The sequence below is a fragment of the Corapipo altera genome, unplaced genomic scaffold (assembly GCF_003945725.1).
Source record: "Corapipo altera isolate COAL_440 unplaced genomic scaffold, ASM394572v1 60, whole genome shotgun sequence".
NCBI lineage: Eukaryota > Metazoa > Chordata > Aves > Passeriformes > Pipridae > Corapipo > Corapipo altera.
The window spans coordinates 5,784,619-5,810,415 of NW_020884912.1; the positions used below are offsets into that span (position 1 = coordinate 5,784,619).

The following is a 25,797-nucleotide window of genomic DNA, read 5'->3' on the forward strand; positions in this document are numbered from 1 at the left end:
GAGCTGCTGGGACGGACAGTGCAACAACTCACTGCATGTCATACATTCAGAAGACAAGAAAATAAAAATAACCAACTGAATTTGCAGGATCAGTTAGCATCTCTGTACTGTGTTTTAGCATGGTAACAGAGCACAGCTATCTTTGCTCTCGTCAGCAAATGTATTTCCTTTGTAAAAAACAGCCGTTGTACCTTTATTCCTTCCTTTTGTGGTTGATACTAAGCCATCGAGAGGGAAAAAAAAAGCAACAAAGCACTAACAACCCAGCAAAAATTCACTGCCTGAAGTGACACTTGTTACTAAAGTATCTGCTTATACGGCTTTTCGAGAGGGCTCTTTAGACGATCATCCCTTTCTAAGCAGTTTGCTGAGAATGCTGCTGCTGCTGTTCTGCATTTGGGATAGGGCGAACACAAAGATGTCCATGACATCTGAGGAGTGATGTCCACCAAAACACTCATGTAAGAGGTACAGATTTGACATGTGTGGGGAAGAAAACTGCTCGAGTCTCCCTGATAATTCAGCTATGGTCTCTCTAAGACCAACAGAAGATTGAAAGCAGTGTCAGTGTGTGTGGTGATTTTCACAAAGTGAGTTATCTCTGCTGTAAAGAATGGCAGCAAGAATCTTAGAATAATTAAGGTTGGAAAAGACCTCTAAGATCATCAAGTCCAACTACTAACCCAGGACTACCACCTTCACCACTAAACCATGTTCCCAAGCACCATGTCACCACTTCCCTGGGCAGCCTGTTCCAGTGCTTGAAAATACTTTTCATGAGGAAATTTTTCCTATATCCAAACTAAACCTCCCCTGACGCAACCTGAGGCCATTTCCTCTTCTCCTGTCACTTGTTACCTGGGAGAAGTGACTGACCCCCACCTTGCTTCGACCTCCTTTCAAGTAGTTGTAAAGTGCTACAAGGTCCCTCCTTTTTTCCAGGCTAAACAACCCCAGCTCTCTCAGCCGCTCCTCATACATGACAGAAACTCACATCTGCACAATCACTCTGACATTTCACTGAATGACCTGTAATATTAGGAAATTTTGGTCAGACACTGCAAGAATTCAAAGAGGAAACTAAAAAGCTCTACGAGTTTAATCAAGCAAAGGATTAAAAAGACACAAGTTCCATATGGATGCAGACATCCTCTGAATTCCATCCAGATGATCATATGCATATGGCACTTGTTCATGTAGTTTGCTAGATTGAAACCATATCTATTACTAGTTTCCAAAAATCACAATCAAGATTCCTTACTTTAAACTAATTTTTCCTTAAAGCCATAGTATTACTATACTCAATCTGAGCCTGTGATACAAACGGAAAAAACACAAAGTGTATGATATTGCTACTGGTTTTATAAAGTTATATAGAAAGCAGGCAACTTACCAGCATAATCCTCTTAGCATAAAGAAGAAATAAGAGAGAGAAAGAGTTAGGATTTAGTTTTTCCAGGTATTATGTATAAATGTCAATCAAAATAAAACATGCATGTTTCTCTCAAAGATTGATTTGAATTAAGGGTGAAGTACAGCATTCAGTTATTGTTTAATTAGTGTTAAAAAATGAATAGTTTTCTTTGAGAAAGTAGTAAACAAAGTTCCTACATTATGTCATTACTCATTTGAGAAACCATATAAATGAAAGAGATTTGATAGAATATATATATTTGATAGAATATATATATATATATTTTTAAAAAGAAATTAAAATTCAAGTGCAGCAAGCTGGAACTGATTTTCCTTAAAACCTGGTAGTAGTTTAAAAAAAAAATTAGTTTTTCCTTGAGTACTATGTAATACATGAAAAACTGTTAAATCAAGAAATTGCTGCAAACAGCTTGAGTACAGTTCTGACTGTGGGACTCGGTGACTAAACCTACTGTTTGCATGAGTCAGAAGAATTAACTAGTCACCAGTAGGGAACAAGTCGCTTATTTCATATTTTTTAACCCTGAAGCAATGCACTGAAGTTTGATCTTCCATTTTCCAGTTTTCTTATGATATAACTCAAAAGTTATTTTGTTCTCTCCATCTCTACCTGCATTTTACAAGCTGTGTTCACAAAATATGGGGGTTCCAAACAAATAGCACAACCAACTATCACTAAAAAAAAAAAAGTATTTGCAAGCACACATCAAAAGGGTTATGCATGCAAGTTGTTAGGTGCACAAAGCAGGTCAAGAGAGAAAATGAAGGACGCTGGCTTTCAGCACTGATGCTGGGAAACACTCATTTAACATCTGGCTTGTCATTTTAGGGAACTGATATTGGAAAAGGGATGGCACTAGATCTGGTTAAGTGCCTATTTGATGCAGATTAAAACTCCTCCTTGCAACCAGATATCACCAGAGATTTACAGGATATTGAGACCTCAAACACAAGTCTGCAGATGACGGGGTTTTTTTTCCAACTTAAAGATTCCCCTAAATCCAGTATCTTGCCTTCTCAATGTATATCCCCAACCACATTCACCTAAAAGGGTGGGAGGCTGGAGAGAGACAGGCACGGCTCCACAGATTCTGTCTCAGTTGTTTATGAAGTCCTAAGGGAGAAATTTAAGACCATCCTTCCAGCTAGGAACCTGCCTGAATGCTTCCCTATTATCAGTTATCAACTATCTTTTATGCAATAGAAGAGGAACCATCAAATATGGCAGGACAAGCAAGAGGAGGTTCAGTTGCTGCTCATACATGATAAAACTGTGGCCAGAAAGTATATTTTGTCTCTCTGGGTCATCACATCTGTTCAGGTATGTGCATAAAGCCTCAGTGGGCACATATTATTTACAGCTGTTTTAAGACAGATTTATGAGGCAGACCTGGGTTTCACCACTTTGGACTGCAAGTTTTTATTGATACCACTACAGTATTTTTATTTATGTTAGCTTTTAAAATATACCATGAAGATGCAGTTCATATCCATACTATATTTTCCATTTGTTTACTACCTGGCAGTTTTATGTTTGACTCAAGTTTATAAATTGGTGTGTATCTTGAAGCACCAGGACAAAAACAAAAAACACAGTAAGTTCGGGTATTATTCGTTCACTGCCATTATTATTCTTGAACTCATCATTAAATAAGAGTAGTTCTTTTTTCATCAAGAGAGAAGAAAATGCTACCTGGTTTATAAAATAAACCCCCAGTCTCAGCTGGATCTTTATTAAAATATCTTCAGAGAGAGAGAGCTAATATGCCTCACAGAGCATTTCTGAATGCACTATTCACAAAAGTATGATCTCTTGCATTTCTCTCTCTGCCCCTGTCTCATACACACAAAGAGCTATAGCATTCTAATCTCATTTACAGGCTTCTTGGTATGTCACACTCTTTCAAGACATGCTTTTTTGTATTAAAAGAACCACAGAAAAATTATAGAACTAAAATTTCTCTAAATGTGTGAGTTCCCATTTCTGCACCCTTCTCTAATAAAAAAACCCAGAATTCACAGAGCAACTTCCCCTCCACCCCCTAAAATTTAATTAAATGCTTAAACCCACTGCCTCTGAGAGAGACACGTGCACACAGACAGCAAAAATCTTCAATCTCCTACTCTATAACTGTAAGATGACAGACTAAGAAGAGTCATGTCACAACTTACTGTGCCAGTTTACAGAATTTTTTCATAGTATGTTACTAATTAGTTTGTATTCAGACATTCAATTAAACAAGTGGAATGCAGATGAGCACACTGTTTTTAAAGCATGCAAAAGCATACCCTCCTTTCATAAAACATGTAGGGTTAGCTGTCTCTGTTTTTGCAAAGCATCCTCTGCTTCAGTAAAATCAGAGACTACAGCATATATGAAAAACACTGTTTCATGGAAATGCATGGCATATAAAAACTTGTGCTAATTAAACAGCAGCCACAACCTGCCCCCCTGAGAGAACCCATAAAGCTGGTGCCAACAACTAAAGCTGATCTCTTATGTCTGTTTGGTTTACTCAGCCAGCTTCCAGCTCCCCTAGCAGCTCACCCCCTGCCCAAGCCCTCCCCTCATGCCCGCTGAAGTGCCTGGGATGGGTGAAAAACACCTTCCCAGCTGGGGCTTCAAGATAAATCAGAATGGGGAGAAGGACGACACAGAGACAACAGGTGTGCCTAGGAAGCTGGAAGGAGAGCAGCCCACCTCACCTCTCAGGGCAGACCACCAGGGACCAGAGCACCAGCCGTGCCACTCACCAGGGCCATAGTAGTCCTCCAACTCCAGTAAGAGGCTGTACAGACTTACCCTTCCAGGCTGCTCTAGGTGGAAGCCTAGCTAACCAAGCTCTACTTTCCTAACTAGACAGTGCCTCACAAAAAAACAGTAGAAACAATGAGTCAGTGCAAAAATCATACAGTGTTTGTTCCTTCCTTAAAAAAAACCTAAAAAAACCCCACAACAAAAAGCTTAAGGGAAAAAAATTGCAGGTGCTCCACAGGTAACATACAAATTATTCTTAAAACGTACCAAAATTAACTAATACTAATTGAAACAGGAACCAGCTTGCAGACTCACTCACCCGGAAAAATCTGTAGTGAGAATACCATAATGAAATATGTATATTCGGCTTATGTGGCACAACGTGAGGTATCCCATAGCTACGACAAAGGAGTACCTAAAAACACAACATACAGAACACATAGTTACCAACACAAGTACCAGCGAGAACTAAATTGGGTTTGGGCTACTTTTGATTTTTGCAAATTAGATTGTTAACAAATCTGAAGCTATGCTACAAGACCTGGAAGAAATTTTCAAAGAGGACTGATAGTTTTGTGTACCCAGCTGAAACATTAGGGAGATGTCTCTTCACTCTGGGGGTGGGGAAAAAACAAAAGAAGAAATAGGATCAATTCAAGTTGCATATTTCAATTTCAGAGTGCCCACCTTCACATATTATTTTGAAATTTCTGCCCAACTAAAGTATTTGAAACCAGATGATACTGTATGTGCATCACTGAAGTTATTTACTGACTTTAAAATCTGTAAATGTTCTTTATTTACAACTTTCCCTCAGATCTAGCAGAGACTAAAATATTTCAAGGTTCAGGTATTTTCTCTCCTCTGATTTTCTATAAAGGCATATAATGACACATAGCCTATTCTTTTCAGCTCTGCATGCTGAAACATGCCATCTTCCAGAAGAATCATAGAATCATTTAGTCTGGAAGGACCTTTAAGATCACTGTGTCCAACAAAGAAGCATTCCTTAAGTAGAGTGTGACAAATTCATTCTCTGTTTTTCAAGATGATAGCAAACTTATGTTAGGCAGGGCAGTAGCATGACTCTTTCTATCTTAAGAGCTGAACAGTCTGAAGTGTTGAACACTGCAAGTGTTGCAGTGTCTGCGTGGGCAGATGCAGCCTTTCATACAAGTAACTTCTCCCTGTATTTATGTGAGCAAGAAAGAGGATACTGGGGAGGTAAGAAGCAGATGGATGTTTGGAAACAGATTGACACATGAAGCAATCTACACAGTGCAATGGAGAGCTGGGGCACCAGAATGAAAGGCTTGCATCACATGTACGTGGCAGGACCAGGTCTACTGGTGTCCTCTGTAGCAGAAATTATCCAAGTGGAGGAGAAGGTGCAAAGAGCAACAGACTACAGAACAAGATGGCATATCTGCTATGCCAGGAAGAGCCGAGCCATAGGAGGCTGGTAAGCACACATTGCCAAGCAGGATTGCCCCCCAGACACATAAGAGGATCAATCACAGGGGAGAACTAAAGGTGAAATCAGACAATCTGATCACTCAGCAGACAACTGAAAAAGAGCCAGACCTTTGTAAAATTATGGCTGGTTTTAAAAGAAATGAGTTTTTCCTCCCTGGGGTCTAATAAACTGCAGTGTGAACGACAGTGATGGATTGCAAGTCATCCTGCAGGTCACATGGCCCATAGCAAACAGCTGGATGAAAGGCAGACTGAGGGGACACGACAGATTCTTCAGGAGATTCAGCGTAGAATTTATCTTATTTTATCTAGGTCAGGCATCCCAGGCATCCTGCCTCAGCAAGGTCTTTGGACTCCTCTCTCATCTAGGGAGAGCAGCAAACATCCCTCTAAAGGCAAGTCACCCATCTCAGACATATAACAGTAAGAGACAGCCTGAAGGATCTAAAATAAGCATCAACACTTAAGAGTAAAGCACTTAGATTGAAAGGGGGGCAAGCAGGGAGAGATATGCTGAACTGCTCCTGCAGCTGGGAGCACTTCTGTTGCTGGATTAAATTGTCCATTTATAGGCCTTGAAGGTTAGCAGCCTCACCAGAGAGCCAGCTATCAGAAAATAACCAGGGAAAGGAGCATGAAGGTTAAATTATGTAGTTTATTTCATTTGTTCTCTTCCACTGTATTTTTTGGAGGGAAAAAAAAGCCAAGACTTGAAGCCCCACTACGAGGGATTCTGTGCTTTTACAGGCCCCCTGTATGAACAGCTCCAGACTTTAAAGCGACATTGGTCAAGCTTACTCTCAAGAAGCCTGAATACACTGTTATTTTGCCAAAATTCATAATGTTGATGCACTTTGAGTCACACTGCCATGGCTAGTGGAATACAGTGGAAAAGTCCTAACCCAATCCTCCCAGACCTCCTGAGGTTTTTCAGTATGTTGGATTGACATTTCACATTGAATCAAATCAACTCATTACTATCTTGCAGCAGTGGGTGACATTATATGAACCAGCTTATTTTGTGTTGCAGTATACAGCTATTTTTCCCAGCTGTGTCCATTTCCCTATCATCACCTCAACTTACCTAGGAAGATGTAAATAACTATTGGATGATTCCTTGTGTAGACTTGGTTCCCCTGATCTACAATCACTAACTCCTGTATTTCCCTCAAGTGACTGGCAGGGACAATGCCCAGGAAACAAATAATACACATTTTTAACACCTTTTTGTTTTGGTCTCTGGATGCCATTTCTTTAACAAATATTATCCAATTACTTTTTTTTTCTGAAGTTATTAATAATTTCTGGACTTCTGGGATTTGCACTCTGTGAGGGGGCGGAAAAAAACTCCTTAATACCTATCTTGCTGGTGCAAAATGCTAGTGACTGCTGTAGACAGGCTTGTTGTTTACACTTCACGTTTCTAAATAATCTTAAGTGGGGATCCCACTTAGAGAGAGTTCTCCTCAGGAAGTGACTAAAAAGAAGGCAAGATGATTATCTGAACATCAGATCCTCAGACAGCCCTGGCCCTGAGGACAAGTGAAGAAAGGCTTTCCATTCACCAGCCCAGACTGTTGTGGATTATGAGCATTCAGCAGCAGCTACAGAAACAGCCACACAGAGCAGAGACAGAAATCACAGTATTAACCACATGCTGTTAGGTAGACCAACACAAAAGTACGGAAGTGGGAAGAACCACCAGCTATAAAGTAGCAGCTTTACAAATAAAAATTCCTATTTATGCAAACTGATGGGAAGCAAACAACTCTACCTAACAATTTTAAAAACTTGCTGGTGCTGAACTCTCTCTCAAGAGAGTATGGTACCCACATGAGAAGGCTTAGTGACTGAACAGAGAAGTTCTTCCACACAAATTTCCTCTCAGTCAGTGAAAGAGGAAAACACAACTATCCCGTAGTTTTCATTTTCATAAGAAAGCACTTTTTGTCTTTTGGCCAGGATGGCACTCATTTGATAAAGCTCTTCAGGAGTCTTACGTGCCTTCCTTCCTCTAAGGCATTTGTATAGGGAAAAGATCAATACCATGGTGGAGAACTTCTCATGATCATAACATAAGCTTCTACTAAGCAGCAATGACAGTTCTGGTACTTTCTACTTTTTCCGGCTCAAAGCCCAGTACCAAATGCAACACTTCATTTTGTGGATCACTAAGTTATGCTCCCACAGTGACCTTATTTGAACTACCTAACTCAAGAATAAGTGGAAAATACCTAAAGGCCAAAGAGCAAGGGGGAAAACACATTAAAAAGGATTATCAAATGCAATCCTCAAGAATACAAGACCAAGGAGAACATGACTTCATTATGTTTAAGAAACCAGAGGTTTGGCCATAAATTATTAAGCCTGGAAAAGTCAACTTTTGAGGGCAGCAATTTTGTAGGAAAATACATCAATGCAAGAAACCACAAATTGAGATTACAGCTGCTTCTGTAACTGGATGAACAAAGCTCCTGCAAGTAACTGGGAAAGAAAAGCAGGAAAGAAGAGAAGGTGCTTCTAAAAACCCCTCATGCTTCTCCCTGAAAGCAGAGAAGGTGTCAGAGGGGCAGCTCCACACTTGCAGCCACATCAGCTCACCTGTGGATGTTGGGAATACTCGCCATATTCATAATGCCATAGTTCATCATCACCAGGACAAAAAGATGAATGGAATACCTTAAAGACAAGAAAGGGAGTATTTAGATAATTTCTATGTTACCTGGAAGTGCTGGCAGTTCAGAGCAAGGGAATATTTTTCCATGCAAATTACATAAATGAGATGTCATATCAGAGTAGCAGTAAACATGGATTACCCCAATTAGATCGTTATAGTCTGAATATCCAACATAGACTGATACTTACTGACAAGATGTTATTCATGTGTTTCACTGAGAGAAAGAGCAGCCTGGATCAAAGTGCACATTCAATTTCGATATATCTTTTCCAAAAGAGGTATCTTAACATAAGCAGACTGGCATGGTTTTAACTTCCAGAATAAACATCACAAATTAAATTAAATACTCCACTTAAAAATACTTTCATGACTCACCTTACTTTGAAGATTTGGAATAGATTATGTAGGTTAAGATTTTTTTTAATTTATTTTTTTAGGATAACCTTAAGCGCCTTAAGGCTAAAAAGATGTGATCCAGAAAAGCTGATATGAAGTTTGAAAATATTTTTACCCAAGCTTTGTCTACATGGTGACTAAATACTCACCACCCAAAGCAGAAGACAGCAAAGTATATTCCAAAGAGGGTTGCAAATGCATGGCGAACAGCGGAGCTGGCATGACTGGGACTCAAGTAAATACGAAACCAAAATGCAGCCAAAAGTGCAAACAGTTGACATGCTACAAAATTGATCTGTAAAAGACAAACAAAACAGAAAGCTGTTGTTATTCTTAGAGGAGAAGGGGAAGAAGTCTCTCCATTCTCAGAACAATTAAGAGTAGAGGTGGTAAAAGGGGCAAAAAAGTGAGCTATGAATCTTTTGTTTCTTAGCTTTCTCACATGTGAGCCCATATGGTAACTTCTCTTGGCCAGAGACAGAAGGGATTAAACAAGCCTGTAGGCACCCAAAAACTCATGCAAGAGGAAGAGCAGGCTCCAGCTACCCCAGGGTACAGAAGGGCTCTGGTGTTCCTCACTCTCCCTGGAGCAGGGCTCTACTCTCTTGCCATCCTTACGCAGGTGACCAAGCTGCCAGCCTGACCCCTTCTCTGTCCTCTTGGTGGAAGGCAGAGGCCAGGAAGCAGACTGGGATTTTGAAGCATCACCCCAGTGCCTGACTTTCTCCAACCCCAGCACAAGGGCAAAATCAACAATCCTGATGTGACACTGTTTCACAAGCAGCAGTAACTGGACAGCTGCCTTAGTTGAATTCCTCCACTCCACAGCATCTTCCACACAGATCTTCCAACTCACCATTTTTTGTGGTTCAACAGTGCAAAGAAAACAACTTTGTTCCACCACCAAGCAGACAGTTAAAGGAATATACAACTGTTCTTTGGCTACTGCATGTGGGAATCAGTCTGGCCCCATTGTAAGAAGGTAGCGATGGCAGTGGGAGCACAAGACACGCAGAGAGCAAACAGTACATGACTAGAGGCTGCTCTTATCAGACACAAGGACAAGCAAAAGCTTCAGTGTCCTCAGAGCAAAACTGAGATCATGCTGCCTTCTTCAAGTCACCTTGTCTTTGGCAGCCTCAGCAAAAATCCCAGAAGTCAGAGAAAAAAGCAGAGCTCAGGAGCTGTCTCTAACAGAGCAAATACAGCATTAGGATACAACATCCTTAAGTCCACCCTGGACCCTAGACAGCTGGAGTTAAATTCATTTACTCAGTTGCAGTCCTTTTTTTTTTTTCTTTTTTTTTTCTTTTTTTTTTAAATCACCCTGAGCTCCACAGTAGCAAGTCATTCCAGAATGAGCAAAACTAAATAGGCTGCAACACTTAAGCAATCACTTGGATTAGAGGATTATCCAAAGCTATCAGTCCAGGACAGGATGATATATCTCACTCAAATGCTCTGACATGCTGGCTGCCCAGAGGTGGTTGGATTCAGCCAGGCTTCTTGTCGAAAACATTTACAATGTGTTTAACAAGATACTACAGCCCCAAAATGCTTTTATTCTGGTGGACCATATTCAACGTGGTGCAGTTCATGCAAATCCTCTTATTAGAGGTTTGTTGGCTTCATTGCTGCAGTTGCTTTATTTTAGTCATGCAGGCACTCATGCAGTAGAATAATGCAATAATTTAAATATTTAGGTATGCTGAGTTTTAGTTCTTTGGAGCAGAGCCAATATCAATTGGTTTCTTGCTCATGTAAGCAACCAGCATTTATAACAGATGATATCAGAGAACTATACTGAAGCAAATAATTCTTACTTTTAGTGCAAGATTTATAAAGCAAGAGAACAAAATTACCCTGGTCTCACAAAACACAGATGTTGTAGTAGAAATTCCAAACTCTTGTCTATTACCACAGTTACACTCAGAACATTAACACCTTGCTCCCATCCTTCCCCAGCCAGAGGTACAGCAGAAATCTCTGAACCCCCTACAGGGCTGCTCTGATTGCATGCTTTCTAAGCAAGTTCCCAAATCGATGGATGCCAACTCATCAGTGACAATAAAGTGAACCTTAATCCCACCTCAGCCTGCTCCCACTTAGGGTCACACTAGCAAATCCAGTGCAGCTCAACTCTGCAGCACGCAAAGCTTCTCTGATTCAGTATAAAGGAGGAAAGTGCAAAGACTCACAGGAACTTGATGTTGCTGATTGTCTAAAAGACACTCACAGAAGCTTTACACCAGTAAAAGTCATCAAGATAAGCAAGTGTTTGCTTTTTACTTTCATCTAGCTCTCATATGCCCAGTTTGAGATGTTAAGGATGCTGGGATTTCAGAGGTTCACACACAGCAAAAGGAAAGTGCAAGATCCCACAGCAGACACGCTTGTAATAGCATTTAAGTAGTTAAGGCAGTAGCAGCAAGCAAGCAGCAGAGACATCACATCACATTATACCCATTACATCACATCATGCAGTGAAGGACAGCTGATCAGCCCTGCATACATATGCTGCTGCTTGCCTACACCATCAATTCTTTCGAGCATGTGTCACCTGTGCTACTTGGATTAAAGTCAGGATGGGCACACCAACCATGCCACTAGCACATCTTCATTTTGTTGTGCAAATTAACCAACACGGTTTCTTATCTGTGCTCTTTTTGCAGGAGTTGGGGTAAACCTTTGAACTGGGATAAAAGCAAAGTACACATCACCCTTACATTTCAATAAGTTTTCAGTTTATAAGGGCTGTTTCTGCAGAGTAGCCAAACATCAGACTCAATGTACACAGCAAGCAGTAATTTGGTAACTGAACAGATTTGGTCTGTTTTCCACAGAGTAATAGAGGGACATGATAGCTTTTCATGTAACTACCACCTCTGTTTAGTTATTTATATGTACCATTTTAAACACATACAGCATTTACATGTGTACACACAAAGGCTGCCAGTTCATCTGACAGTGACTTTACTGCATTTCATTTAACATTAATTTTATTCTTTATTCTACATATTTAAGGCACCTAAGCAAACAGATCCCTAAGAATTTAAGAAATATTGTGCTGCATCACAAGTGAACTATGTCACCCTTTTCTCCCTTTCTTTTCCCAAAAAGAAAAGGGTTCATACTATTCCCTTCTGGTTATTTCCACTGTTGCTAAAAACACCTTATACACAGTTTACTGAGGGCTTCTGAACATTGATGAGTGGTGTCCACATAAAAATAACACAGAAATAAAAACTATATGTGAATTAACCCTTCTCATTCAGATCCCCCATCTCAAGCCATTTAACCTATTTTCTTAGCCAGTCACATCTATTCAATATTGCCATAAAAATTTTGCTCATCTGCTCTCCACTTAGCTAGCAGAAAAGAAACACCTTTGCTTTTTACAGTCATTTTCTTCCATGCTCTAGAGAGTAAGATGTAATAAAATTAGGAATCAGAGCATATGACAGGTTGCCAAAAGAAGACACTGTCTTCCTTTCATTTTCCATGATTACACACTGGAAGACAGAAAGGCAGTTTCATCACAGTATCCTGCAATGACATCTGGAAGGCTTGTATCGGAGTCGCAGCCAGCTGAAGACAGACTTGCAATCCAGAAACAAGATATCTGCACTTTTGGAGAGAGAGAAAATCTGGAACAGCTCCAGCTCAACTGGCTTGATCATTATTGTTGTCTAGTTAATGAATCCTTTTATTCTCTATTAGTCCCAACTTTAAAAATCTGGATGGATCCAGAGCATATAAACATCAGGTGTGAGCAACGATAAAAAAAATAAACTGTAGTTCTTCCCCTTATTCCTTCAGATTCTGTAGCAGCAATAACTCAAAGTGATATTTAGATTGCAAATCTGAGTTTTATACAAAGCAAGCAATCAGGTCAAACCAACTGACCAAGCACCCATGATGCTGATGCAAGAATAACCAAACATAACAGTTTCAAAATCCCCTTATACTATTATGCTATATCCCAAGCCCTCAAAGTACATAAAAGGTTAGTTCTATCTGCCTTGAGCCTTTGCATTTTCTACCATTTTTAACAGAGTGAAACCAACTTGGCAAACGTTGGACTGGTACTGTAGGGAGGGGACACACAAACTCCTAGGGATTTGGCACCACACTTCCAGTCATCTCCATCAACAGGCAGGGCATATTACATAGAAAAGTCATCTCCTCAACTTCCTAACTACTCTCAGAGGACAACTGTAAAACTTTTTGCTCAGTATTTTATCGGGTCCCACTAACCATTTGCAGGTAGGCACTTTAAAGGGCAAATACCAGCTGGCAAATCACAAAATAAAGGTTCCAAATACCTGGCATTAAATGCATGGATCTAAAAATCTCACCATTTGGAGGACATGAGCCCAGTGGAAATAACACTGAGTAGGAAGAATTATCACCTTTTGTTCTGGAAGCAAAGTGGCTCCATGGTGAAGGCTGGAGGGAAAAAAAAAAAAAAAAAAAAAAAAAAAAAAAAAAGAAAGAAAACAAAGTAGTAACTTGCCAAATCCCTCTACCAGGAAAGCCATGGAGCCATAGAGGATTCCCAAAAAGTGACAGGTAAATATGTTGCTTGGTGCACTGAAAAATTACTAGGAAAGAAACCCACAAAAATCTTAAAAAAAGAAAATGGAAAGTGGTTTTCCTAGCTAGGAGTTCTGGAGATAGGAAACAGAAAATATGAGAGGAGACAAAACCTGGATTTATACACTTCCACCAAATCATCACAAAGAATCTTGATCACTGCTTGCTGTAGTTCAAAGTAGGCTGCTAATCACCCACTTCAGGAAGTTTCCTTTTCCCTCATCCCATAAGCCTTGCATCTGCAAATCTCCCCATTTAAAAAAGTGGTAATATAAATTTGAGAGTTACTAGATCACACTCTAGGAAGACATAGTATAAGTACAAGCACATAGTCTCTTATTTTAGTGCTTTAAACCTTTTCCTTATAGTTAAGCATCAGAAAGAAATATCCTGCATTCTGTTTTGACCACAGAAATACTTTGTTCTTCCTCTAGTACTTTTTTCCTCCCTTACACTCACTATCAGAAAGACTGACTCACTTTCCAAAAATCTAGGAGGATACAACAAATTGACCGTGCAGTTCTCTCCAAACTCCAAATGGCAATTAAGTCCCTTACGCAAACCAGACAGTCCTCTGTAAGCAAAATTCCTAATAATGCTGGAATTCACTCACCATGAAAATCACTATGAGCAGTCACACTGCTAACTTGTCCCTTGCTGGATGACAAGGTGCCAGTGTGTCCCAAGTAGCACACAGTCATTGGACAAAAACCAGACATGTTGCAGATTTATACATATTCACAGAGGTATAAGTGTGTTACAGCACAGCCAGGCTGCCAGAATATTTCCAGCTAGCCTCCAGGTCCATGTCCACTTTGATGTGCAGCAGACAATCCTGTCTGTCCTCAGATTATAGATATCACAGAAGATACCTCTATTCCAGGCTTTGCAATTACCAGACAAATGAGAGAATAAGGCTTTAAATCTGCATTTCATCTGCTGAACAAAAGAAAGTATAAGAACAGAGGCCTCTCATAGTGGCTCAGTATAAAGTTGTAACTCATAGTCAAGACATTTTGTGTTTGCTGCTATCTACTAATGAGCTACTGAGCATTAGTTTAGGAGGTTGTTACAAGGTTTTTATATGGAAAATTAGAATTTCTCCTCTATTAACCAACTTAACACAGATCACCAAACAGCTGTTTTCAGTATTTGTAAAAGCATAAAAAATCTTGTTAACAGAAACTACTGACAGCAGTAGTAACTCCTCAAGTCAAACCACTGTCTGTGGAGTCCAACAGCCCTTGGGTAGTATTTTGGAAAGGGGGTGCCATAATAAAGGATTCCATTTTGCCAGAGATCAGCCCCATCTTCCAGGATGGTGTCTTTCTTGCAAAGAATAAAGCAAGAACTACAAAAGGGCAATAATTTGTTTTCCATGTTTAAAGGATTCTTTTGTGCATATAACCAAAAGACACCTGGCAAACAACATGTTTAAGTTCACTTTGCAGAAGATATTTCTACTTCGATGTTGAAAAATAGATCTGCTGTTATGATAACATTTCATAACATCCAAATTGTGATATTTAAAATGGGTGTGTTAAGAATGAGAGATGGAAAAGTCTTTAATCAGATGTCAAAGATATCTGATACTTACTGAAATTTTTCAAAATATTTTGATCTTCCAGACTATTTTTGTGAACTATAAGGACAAATATTCTCTGTAGAGATCACTTAGCTATACACAGGGAGGGGACAAACACCCCCAAAAGGAGGGCAATATCATAGAAAGTTTCCCACTGCTAGAATTTTGACTTAGGTTTCCACAAAGAAAAAGGATTTGTGTAACATCATCTGTGTAGCTCCCTTTATTGCCCACAGTGGTATCACTTTGCACAGAACTCAGTGCACTGAGAGCCAGCACAAACAGGCATTTGTAAAGAAAGCAGAACTGACTGCCACTTGCAGGGTGCTTGTATTTTTTTTTTTTCTAGCCAGGCACTGTGGACTGTAAATGGCATGGCTTAGAGAGGAGACAAATTAATATACATTGGGGAAATACTGATTTGACTGCTGAAACATCACAGCTCCAATACTACACAAAAACAACTCATTTCTCTGGCTTTGTGTTGTAGGAGCCCTATGGAAGATTTTGAGGGGACAGAAGCAAAGGTTTGAATATAGAATTTCTCTTATGGGAGAGAGATAAAATGCAAATATGCATGACTAATTTAAGATTACTGAGCTTTTCAGAAACAGCACTAAGTTGTCATAGCCTTGGCTTTTTTTGTGCAGTTGCATGCAGAAAACGGAGCTGGTAAAGTAGAATATACCAAACTGACAGTATTTTGGCCTGTTGTGCTGTTTTCCTGGGTAAATTCTGCTGTTTCCGTACTTGCAGGGTCAAATATCCTTCCATGATTTAGACTATAAACTTGAAACAGATGTTCTTTCTGGATTACTTCTGGGAAGCCTCTAGCAGAATAATCACTAGCAGGACACACAAATATAGCTATAGAACACATTAAACCCTGAGTCTTCAAAAATTTTAAAAGAAAAACATTTGAGTCAAAAGCAAACTTGAAAAGTCAAATCTACATCATAATGCTAAGTCACACACCCATACATTTACCTTTGATGTTTGATAAATTTAACATGTGGACCTGATCCAAAACTAGCTTTAGTTTGCTGTCAACAGCTCTCACATTGAGCTGTAATGACTCTGTGTGTTGAACAGATGTTTAAGCACTGATTATTTATGTGCAGCAATGTTCTGCCACTACTTATATCTCATTAATTACTCCTCTCTCAGCGAGTAATGCCAAATGATGAAATTCCCTTGTACCTGAGATAGCCAGCACTAATTCCTACCTGTAATAGAAACAGCAGCAAAATCAAATAATCTGGAGCCTTTACTCATTCAGGTGGTTCTTTTAAACCAGAATGCCTTTACGTTATTAGGAGAGATGCATCATTTTTTCAGCCTACTCAGCAATGAGGTAGCACACTAATTACAGTACCCTTAAATCCAAAAAAAGTACTTTAAAAAGAATAATTTGACATATCACTGTGCAGGTAGAGTGTCGCACAGTATAATGTGTCAGATACATCTAAAAGCAGAACTACAGACAGCAGGTCAGAGTATAGAGGATATTTTAATCTAAAAAGGAAAAAGAGTAGTAAAATGTTGTTATCCAAACAAGAAGTCTGACCAAAAAAAATCAATACCAGCCTTGCTTTTCCAAAAGCTTCCCAAGGAAATAAGGGTCACTTGGATCAAGCACTTCCTGTAAGAAAGATGTGATTTTGTGCCATCTACCCTCCTTGCTTATGCAAAGTTTCATACTGATGCAGAGGGTACAGACTAACCTTATCATCACGTTACTCCATCATCTCTTCTCACAGGGTGCGCTCAAAAGACACCGTTTAAGCATATGTGACGTTAGGAGACACATGCTGAAGGGAAAATTAGCAGAAACATGGAAGACAACAACTCTGGGAGAGTAAAATACAACAAAGCAGAGACTTGAGTGCCTGCAAAGCCTCCTCTGAAAGCCTTCCCACAGTGGAGACACCAAGCACTTCTTCCCCCCTTTTCTTAGCCACCTGCAAGGCTCAGGCAGCTATCTGGAGCTTGGTTCCTTAGTTTTCATAATCATTAAATACACCACTTACCCATCTTTTTCTCACAAACGAGTTCTTGGATAATAGGTATTGTTCCCAACTGGTCTTTTCAGACGTGATGAATGCTCCCAAATCCCAAACAACTAATTTCACATCACCTCTCAAGAGCACTGCCAAGCCCCTGCTCTACAACACTGTCAACTCATCCACCACAGACAAAGGGTCAGCAACAAAAAGGAAGCAGGACCAAGACAGGTCTCATTACACATGACCCAGATTGACTTCACCAACCTCAAGCACTAACTGAGAGATTTCAGTCAAATTTCTACATTTGTATTCTTCAGGAAATAACTTCAAAGTAGCAGCACTAAGAATAGCATCAACACAGACCTGATTTCCCCCCCCCCAGATTTAAAGGTTTAGTTTTTAAAAACTTACAACACAGCAAGTCAAGCACCTTTTCACTTTGTCTGCATAACTGATCAGTACCTAGATGATTTATTCAAAAAGAAAGAAGACAATACAGACAAGTGTTTGTAAACCCAGCAACCCTGCTGGCATATCCTTCTGTGGCTTCAATGTCAATTATCTTCCCCAAATACCAATGGGAATTGCATGAATGTAGGAATGGCAGGATCCTTGTAGCAATGTTTCTAAAAACCCAATTCAGAAACACGCTTAACTTTCAGGTCAGATGAAAGCCTTGTACATGCACATATTCATCAATCTAAAAATAAAACAGTAGACTTGAAGTGCAATCCTTCACTAGAATGGGAAGTGGCACATCTAAAATAACTTGCCCCATTCTTGCTGTTGCAATGTCTGTGCAATTCTATTTTCAGTTCCTTTTCTATAGAAAAATGTAAGTAGTCTTTAAAAATACAAACCAACACAAACAGACCAGTTTCGTTCACATTTATCCCAGTTATATCCCAGTAAGTGGACATAACAGAAAGAAACAAATATCAGTAAGGGGAAAAAAGTGCCAACTTCACAAGTTATTCTAAGCCAAAAGAAAGCTGGCTTTTTTTTACCCACTATAGAAACTGTCAGTACTGTGCTAAATTTAGGCACATTATCCTTGGAATTAGTGGCTTGATCAAAGACTAAACTTTTCAGATATCACAATGGTATTCTGTAATACTTTATTAGGCCTTTACACACAAAAAATCTGGAACATCCTGTATTTAAATGCTCAGTCATGCTCACAGTAAATTAAAAAAAGGGCACTTTAAACGTTAGTGTATTAGGACATGCTTAAAAAATTTATGCAAGGACTTTGCTAGAGGAAGGGTGGAATTTATCTGTCCTGACATTCATTTTGATACCTGAGGCAGTTCATCTAAATTTCTTTTGATTTCAATGGGGAAAAAAGGCAATTTTATGTTGCAAATCAACAAATCCTAAAACACAAGTCTAAAAGAGGTACTTCTACTATAAAAGTAATCTAGATGAGTACGTTTAAATGTAGAAATGTACACTGAAGACTTACAAAGATGAACAATATTTATACTACAGGCATTAACTTTACCAGAAGCAGAAAGAAATCTCTGGATTGTGAAACTGGACTTCATTTAGTTATAAGAAATGAGGTTTTCAAAAATGACCCACAGTTTCCCATGCTCCAGTTTTTGGCTTAACACTTAAAGACACCATAAAATGGTATCCTATTACAGAAGCTGGTATTCTGCAATAAAATAAGCCCACTTCAAGTGCCTGAAATAAAACTGAGGGGAAAAAAAACCCCAAAACAAACCCAACCAAACCGAAAAAAGTGCCAATCAGGAGAAAAGCAAACTAGCATATCTACTCCTAGATATGTGTGGAAGAGTTTTAGGGCAACAATGCTCCTACATGATGGGTGTAGTCAACACACTTGGTTTCCTGCTTCCCCAAGCAGGTGCTACAAACCTCAGTTCTTCCTGTCCTCTTCCTTGCCTGAGCAGTCTTGTATCTCCAAAACACAGAGTGACAGTATTTGCAGATGGAGTGAAGAACAAAAAAGATGCTTTCAGATGAGCTTAAAAATATAATTTTAGGGTACATCAACATGGAAAGGTGAGGATCTGTGTTGTACTCCCATGCTTCAACCTAGCAAAATAAGGGGCCACCCTACCCTTCCCAACAATGCAGTCACAGAATTTGTTGAAAGAGGTACAGAAAATATTCCCAGCTACCTTTCACAGGCAGAAGAGGATACACAAAGATTTTGGGAAGCCATCAGTAAGGGCCAGGGAAAATCTGCAGTGAATCTGCTGAGAAATTTTTTTGGTTTTAGAGTTAATTTTCAGTCATCTCAACCTGTGCAGATGCATAATTGACAGGTTTTTCACACAAGAAGAAAAAGAAGCATGGCAAAAGAGGAGGAAATATATGCACAAGCACTCTTTTTAGTAGTAAACTTTAGTCAGAACCATTTATTTGATTGGAAAAGTCAGTTTATATTTTGGCAATTATATTTGCAAACATAAGAGTCAGTAAAGTTCACTTTTTCTGCTTCCGTAAACAGTGAAAACTTTATATTCTTCAGTTGCTTGCAAAGTCGCCCATTTTCACCAAGGTCCTTGATTCTGCTGGCCAGCAGATTTTCTGGATAGCTCTTTTCTTCATTTTTAGCCTTTTTTCCAAAGAGATTTGTGTGGGTTTGCTGTTTTGCTGGTGTGTTGTTTTTTTTTCAATTCAAGCAAAATTATCTTTCTTTCATTCCTTTGCTATAACAGTGGCCATGTGGAATCAGGAGAACTGCCAACTCCAGACACTCACTTTCAGTCCCCTGAGATTTCACAGCTATAAAATACTGCTCTTTCCTATTGTTCTGCAGTTTAAAAGTAAAATTATTGCTCTATGCTTTTTAATATATGCCACATTTATCTAACCTTCATTCACGTGGGTTGCAGACTTACTTTTACTCCCTTCAGAACGGTGGCAGGAAGAGAAGCCACCAATAAAACGTGTACAGTGACAATATCCTGTTGTGGGTTTTTTTCCTTCCTTATTTCTGCTCAGAATTTGCAGCATACTTGCTTCATGCTCATTTGTTTTGGATCTTAAACCATGCAAAAAGACAAGAATGTAGCCCCAGCTGTTTAGTTATGCCTGTTACAAGCACCTTACATCTACAGCAAATATCTCTGGAAGCTGAACTTCGGAGCATGTCTAATTTTAGGCGCTTAACTTCAGACATTATTGAAAACAAGTAACTTGGAGATGACAAGTACTCAGGACTTGGCACAAGTCAAACATCTCAACTGTGACTGAAATAACATCTCTGGAAATCATCAGTACCTTTCCAAAAAAGTCATGCTCTGAAGGAATTTCAGGGTTGACCCCTCAAATTAAAAACAAACAAACAAACAAACGAAACCCCCAAAACATTTCCTAGTTTTCAAACCTAGCAACCAAATCAAAACAAAAACTAACAGGAAAACACATGGCATCAGTAAGCGTCAGTTGCTGAATAAAGAAATATAAACAACAACAAAAAAAGAAGAGATATGTGGATTGTGCTATAAATTAATTTTATTTGCAATATACTATATTTGAGGAAAAAAGACTTAATTTCCTTGTCTCATTAAAGCCTTCTTTACACATCCCTCCACCAGAGCTGCACATTTCTATTTGCATGCAGTACAACAGAACTTCTGGTTATAACACTAATACTTTCCAAAGATAACTGCAATATCAGGAAGAAAAAAACTCACATTTATATTGCTTAATCACAGTATTATATTTTTGTATTCTTGCCATGCTTATGAGTCAGCAATAACAGAAACATAACCTGCTTTTGTTAGGCAACAGGAATAAGTCTCATTTTTTCCTCTTCAACAGTTTGGAAAAAAAAAGAGAAGAATGCTCTTACAATTTAAAATTATTACAGTGATGCTCCTACTATGTAGTGACAGGCAACTCATTATCCAAGAAACAAAGTACAACAACAAAATTCCAAAAACTCCAAGTGAACTGTTCTTGAAATACCCTTAGAATTTGAACATAGCCAGGGAAAAGAAATTCAACAATCCTTTAAGTTGCATAAACAATTATAACTTCCCTTTCGAAAAAGCCCTTTACACATAAAGCCTAAAAAAAATGCTTTAAGAGAACTAGGACATTGCAGGATCTGCACAGCTGGCTTTCCATCTCTCTTTCTATCGCAAGGCTTTATGCCACTAAAATCTGGATGTCTCAGAAGCACGATGAGAAAGCATTTCAGGGTTGATTTTTAGCAAACTTAGCTATCTCAAAACACACATGGAGTTTTCCCCCACTGTTACTATAGCACTAAAGTGCAGATTCAGATTCAGGTAGCATTTCAATTTTTCCGATGCTGGAAGGCACGCGAGCAATGAGCAGCACATACTTTAGACTTTATAGAGGACAAGGGAGAGGAGCCTCAGAAGCAGATGACCAAGGTTCCCAATGATGGCCTGAAGCCTCTCCAGTGCAAAAGATGGTAGTTTCACCTGCCAGCAAATAAATGAGACTGCTGTCTTGCAGACAGAAAGAGACAAAGCAACTGCAAATACATGATCCTCGAATCATGTGCCTGGAAACAGGCACATCTGCCATTTAGGGTCTTCTAAACTGGACTGCTACATCACCCTTACATCTATGCTCAAAAACTGAAGTGTCAGAGGAAAAGGAGAAGAGAAGGCAGATTCAGAATCCATTTTCCCCTAATAATCATTTGAACTCTGACTCAACTTTATCCAGGCCAAAAAGCCCAGGAAGCCTAACTGAGATATCTAGGCAACTGAGATAATGGTGCACAAAAAAGGTATGATTAACAGATAGATAGCAGACTACTGATCAGGATGTTAGAGCCCTATCAAAGGATGAAGGCAGACTTTACTAGACACCTGCTGGCAGTCTCTTCAGAGAGAATATGCAGATCATGAAACTACCAAATACAGCATTGAAGACATGCAGCATGAACTGAACAGAGGGGAAGTGCTCAGCACAGGGACAAAAATCCCCCAACAGTTAAAAATCAGAACAGAAAAATAAGAGGATAACCAACAGGGAAATACATTATAAATCATATAAGGAGTCAGTTACTTTTTATATAAATTAATAAATAGAAGAACAGGTGCAGTCAGGGCTGCTTGAAAGTGGGATGTTGGAGAAGTGACCTCTCCTGGGCATTGGCTGATCTTCCCTACAGAGATCTGGTGCTTCCTGCAGTATCACCATGTGAAGAAACATGAGTAATAAATCCAGCACTGAGTCAAGCTCTGGGAGGGGTCGACGACTTTAGCAGACCCACTCACCCATAATGGAAGAGGCCATGCTTGGGACTGCCATCAGTGACTTGGGATCCTAAAAGCATCAGCAACACCAGCAGCAGAGCTGGCAGAAACCAGTGCCTGCAGAGGGGACAGGCCCTGAAAGGAGCCAGAAAAAGAACAGGTACTTCCAAAAGCTTTTTCTTTTAAGCTAACATTACTCTAGAAACTCATGTTTTTCAGATAAACATCCAGGTCCACACTGGCTCTGGCCAAGTTAGTACCCCCTGTTGAAAGGGGTTTCACAGCCACATCTGGACTGCATGCAAAAGACCTTAATTTTAATCACTGATGAATCTGCAGCCTTTCAATGCTATCACATTTTTCTCTGCACATGAAGAAACACAGGGAGACAGAAGGAAAGGAGTCCCTTCTTCCTGTGACCAGAAAGATTGTGAACTCCCCATCCCTGGAGGTGATCAAGATCACCCGGGGCTCTGAGTAACCTGGTCTACTGAAAGGTTCCCTGGCACAAGGGGTTGATGTTAGATGATCTTCAAAGTCCCTTTCAACTCAAGATGAATTCTAAGTTCATTAATTCCATGTAATGAACTAGTTCTTGTTCAGTTTAGTTCTAGTTCATTCTAAATTCCAAGAATTCTATGATTCTATGTCCTGGATCTATTTCTTTTATGCTGCTCACATATACTTTCACCATGATCCCTCTTAAAAGTCACATTTCTAATGCAAACCCTTTAGTTCCCTCATTTTGCTTTTGCATGTTTAAGAAAATAAGCTTACCCTGTAATTTTTTTCTCTTTTACCTAGTTCATATTTTCATTCTATTTTCATGACAAAGAACAGTAGTCATCTTTTGATTGACAAGAGCAACTACAACGGGACAGAAACATTTCCCTCTGCCCTGGACCATTCTTTGTTCTAATCCTCATTTTATTTACTGATTACCACCAACGGAACATCTCTGAAACTTTCTTTTTTCAAACTGCTGAGCCATTTTCCTCTCTGCAATGTTATATCTGAAAATTGGGAACCAGAACCCTACCACAGAAGTGGTAATAAAGGTATCACAAAATTAAAATCACATTCTCTGAACAGAAAACAAACAAATGTTTCCTCTCTCAAAAGTCTATCATATTTCACAGTGTATCACAGCAACATGCCCACACTTTTGACATACTTGTATAAAATAGGGAAAACCCACCCATACCCATACCAGTGCAGTGTTATTGTTGCTGTGGCAACTACAGACCACAATTTTTTGCCTCTAGAGAATTAGCACGAACACAATCACACATACACAAAGGCATAAAAGTTGTGAGTGCTAACAGTGCCCACAACTCACTGTGGATACATAATGCTGCCATCAATAACTGTATTTAATTCAAAAAAGTCCTTTAACTTCTCAGTCACTGTCTCCAAATCGTTTGTCTACACTTTGTTTTCACCTTCAATATAGCATAGTTGGCAAAACATCCTGAAAAAACATTACACATAAGAAGTGTAAATGTCAGATTACTAAAACTTCGCTTCTGAGCGAACAAAGTAATTCTAAAACTCTCTCTAAAATAGATAAATTATTGATCTGTAAGCTGGAATTTGCTGGTATAAATACTTAATGCAAACCATAGGAGTCAGGGATTTGAACCTGCCCTCTGTGTGTGCACACGTAAGATAAACAAAGTCAATAATGTACTCTCTTTAACACTCTCTCTCACTGATAAAAGGAAAAAACCTACTTTCACCAGTTTATAATGTCATTTAAGCTAGATGTAAGAGTTAATAATTAAAACTACTCTACTCAGTGGTCCATTAAAAAAAAAAAAAAGGTTTACTTAAAGCCAGTACATGAGCACAAAAACAAGCATGGAAGTTATTCAAGAAATGTTGGGAGTGGGGGGTCCTCAAATGTCTTGGGTTTTGCCTTGTTATTTTACCTTCCCCATTCCTGTCCTATCTGCATACCACTGTCAAACTGCACTTGAATAAGAAACCACAAACGAAGAAAATGCTCAAGTCCAATTAGAGCTTTTGTCACAAGACTGGGGCCTGTAGAAGCAGCAAACACTCACCCAGCGCATGACAGCCTGCAGTTGAAGTTTCTTCCTTGGCCTGAAATTGTTATTAAGTTTTTCTAGTATTCTGCATGCAATCCAAAGAAATTATCCAAAAGAGTATTTTCTTGCCTCCTCTTCCCACTCCAGATATGCCCAGCCTGACACACTCACTGAACTCAAAGACCACAGAATATAATCTCACACTGATCAAAAATTTTAAACTTGCTATTCCGTAAGATTGCCAGGTTTTTGTCTGGGACTTACCAGACAGATACACACACTCAAGTCTATTTGCCTTTTGCATAAGTCATCTAGGTAGGCAGCTCAGATGTTTTAACACAGCATCCAACCCACTACACTGCAGAGTGTCACATGAGGGCAGAGTGTCACATGAGGGCACAGGTAAAAGTCCCATTATCCAGCCACTCAATTGCCCAGGAACAGCAGGCAAATGTTCAGGGTGCTCAAATCCCACCTGGACAAGGCATCCAGAAAGAGGGAAGTTAAGAATTGTTCTAATATCATTTTGCCTGAGACCAGACAGCATGGTAACACCCATGTTACAGACTGATTGACTAACTTCCTTAAGTTTTCAGAGTAATACTACCATTTCCTGTTAAAGAAAAAAATAAAAATAATTCCAGGGTGGTAAAGTTGTCTGGCTAATACCTTGAATTTTGGTTTTAAAAATTATTTTCTATTTGGATATTTTCCTAACACTTAGGGGAATCATTGAGAACAAATTCTTTGGGAACCTTTAAATGTTCCAACATATTTGATTCAGTAATATGTTTACAAGATCTTTTCCTCACATTACTAAGATTTTTTTTTTTAAAGCCTGGACTTTTCTTACCATGAGGGAAGCCTGCAATGAGCAAAAAAGAAATTTCCACTCAGCTCCATTAAGAATGCAACATACTGCAAGTAGACGCCCTCCAAAAAACTTCTAAAAAACCATTTATGTCAGAAACTATAGCTTGTGCTTTTGTTTTTGCACTCACCTACAATTTTGCAAAACCTGTTTAAAGTGCTTTGAGCCAGGAATAAAAAGGACTAGTGAAAATGAACATTTCCAGTCGAGATCATACGAAGGGAGAATGATGCAATCTTGATCTGGGGAAGGACCACCCAAAGGGTTTCCCAGAGCTGTTTTTCTCCTTGTGCTGTTCTCTCCCTTGGCAGAGGTAGGACTGGCTGACCCAGCTGATCCCCGTGCAGAACGGGCTGGATTCCACCTATTCAGAAGTGACCAAACAAGCCTGACCAGTGCTATGCTCTGAAGAAACCGTCAAATGAAGGTCAGAGAATTCCACTGCGTTCATCTTACCAAGTGCTATGGTGCAGCAAAACGGGTTTGAAGAGCAAAACAACTGAGGGCGAAGGCCCCTCATTCGAGGGACTAATTACTGGAAGGGTCTCAATTCAGAGGAGCTGAACTCTAGTGCTGTGTGCACCTTAACAGATGAAATACTGCAAGTTTCTGGGCCACATCCTCTGGCTTCACATCCACAGAGAGCAACCCTGTGTAGATGCTCTGGGGCCACTTCGTGTACAAAGTGTGCCAAGTGGGGACAGCCAAGAGATTCCTTCCTGAAGCCC

General features: G+C 39.4%; 1 protein-coding gene across 2 annotated transcripts in view; it reads right to left on the reverse strand.

The window, feature by feature from the left end:
• Positions 1-25,797, reverse strand: part of MBOAT1 (membrane bound O-acyltransferase domain containing 1) — a 56,366-nt gene that overhangs the window by 24,616 nt on the left and 5,953 nt on the right. The window contains exons 2-5 of one of the 2 annotated variants that reach the window (XM_027654182.1): positions 8,891-9,036; positions 8,270-8,347; positions 4,512-4,607; positions 1,394-1,405 (exon numbers count right to left, since the gene is read on the reverse strand). In XM_027654182.1, the coding sequence (XP_027509983.1) occupies positions 1,394-1,405; positions 4,512-4,607; positions 8,270-8,347; positions 8,891-9,036 (332 nt within the window). The remainder of the gene's footprint in view (positions 1-1,393; positions 1,406-4,511; positions 4,608-8,269; positions 8,348-8,890; positions 9,037-25,797) is intronic. The other variant, XM_027654183.1, reaches the window with a different exon arrangement.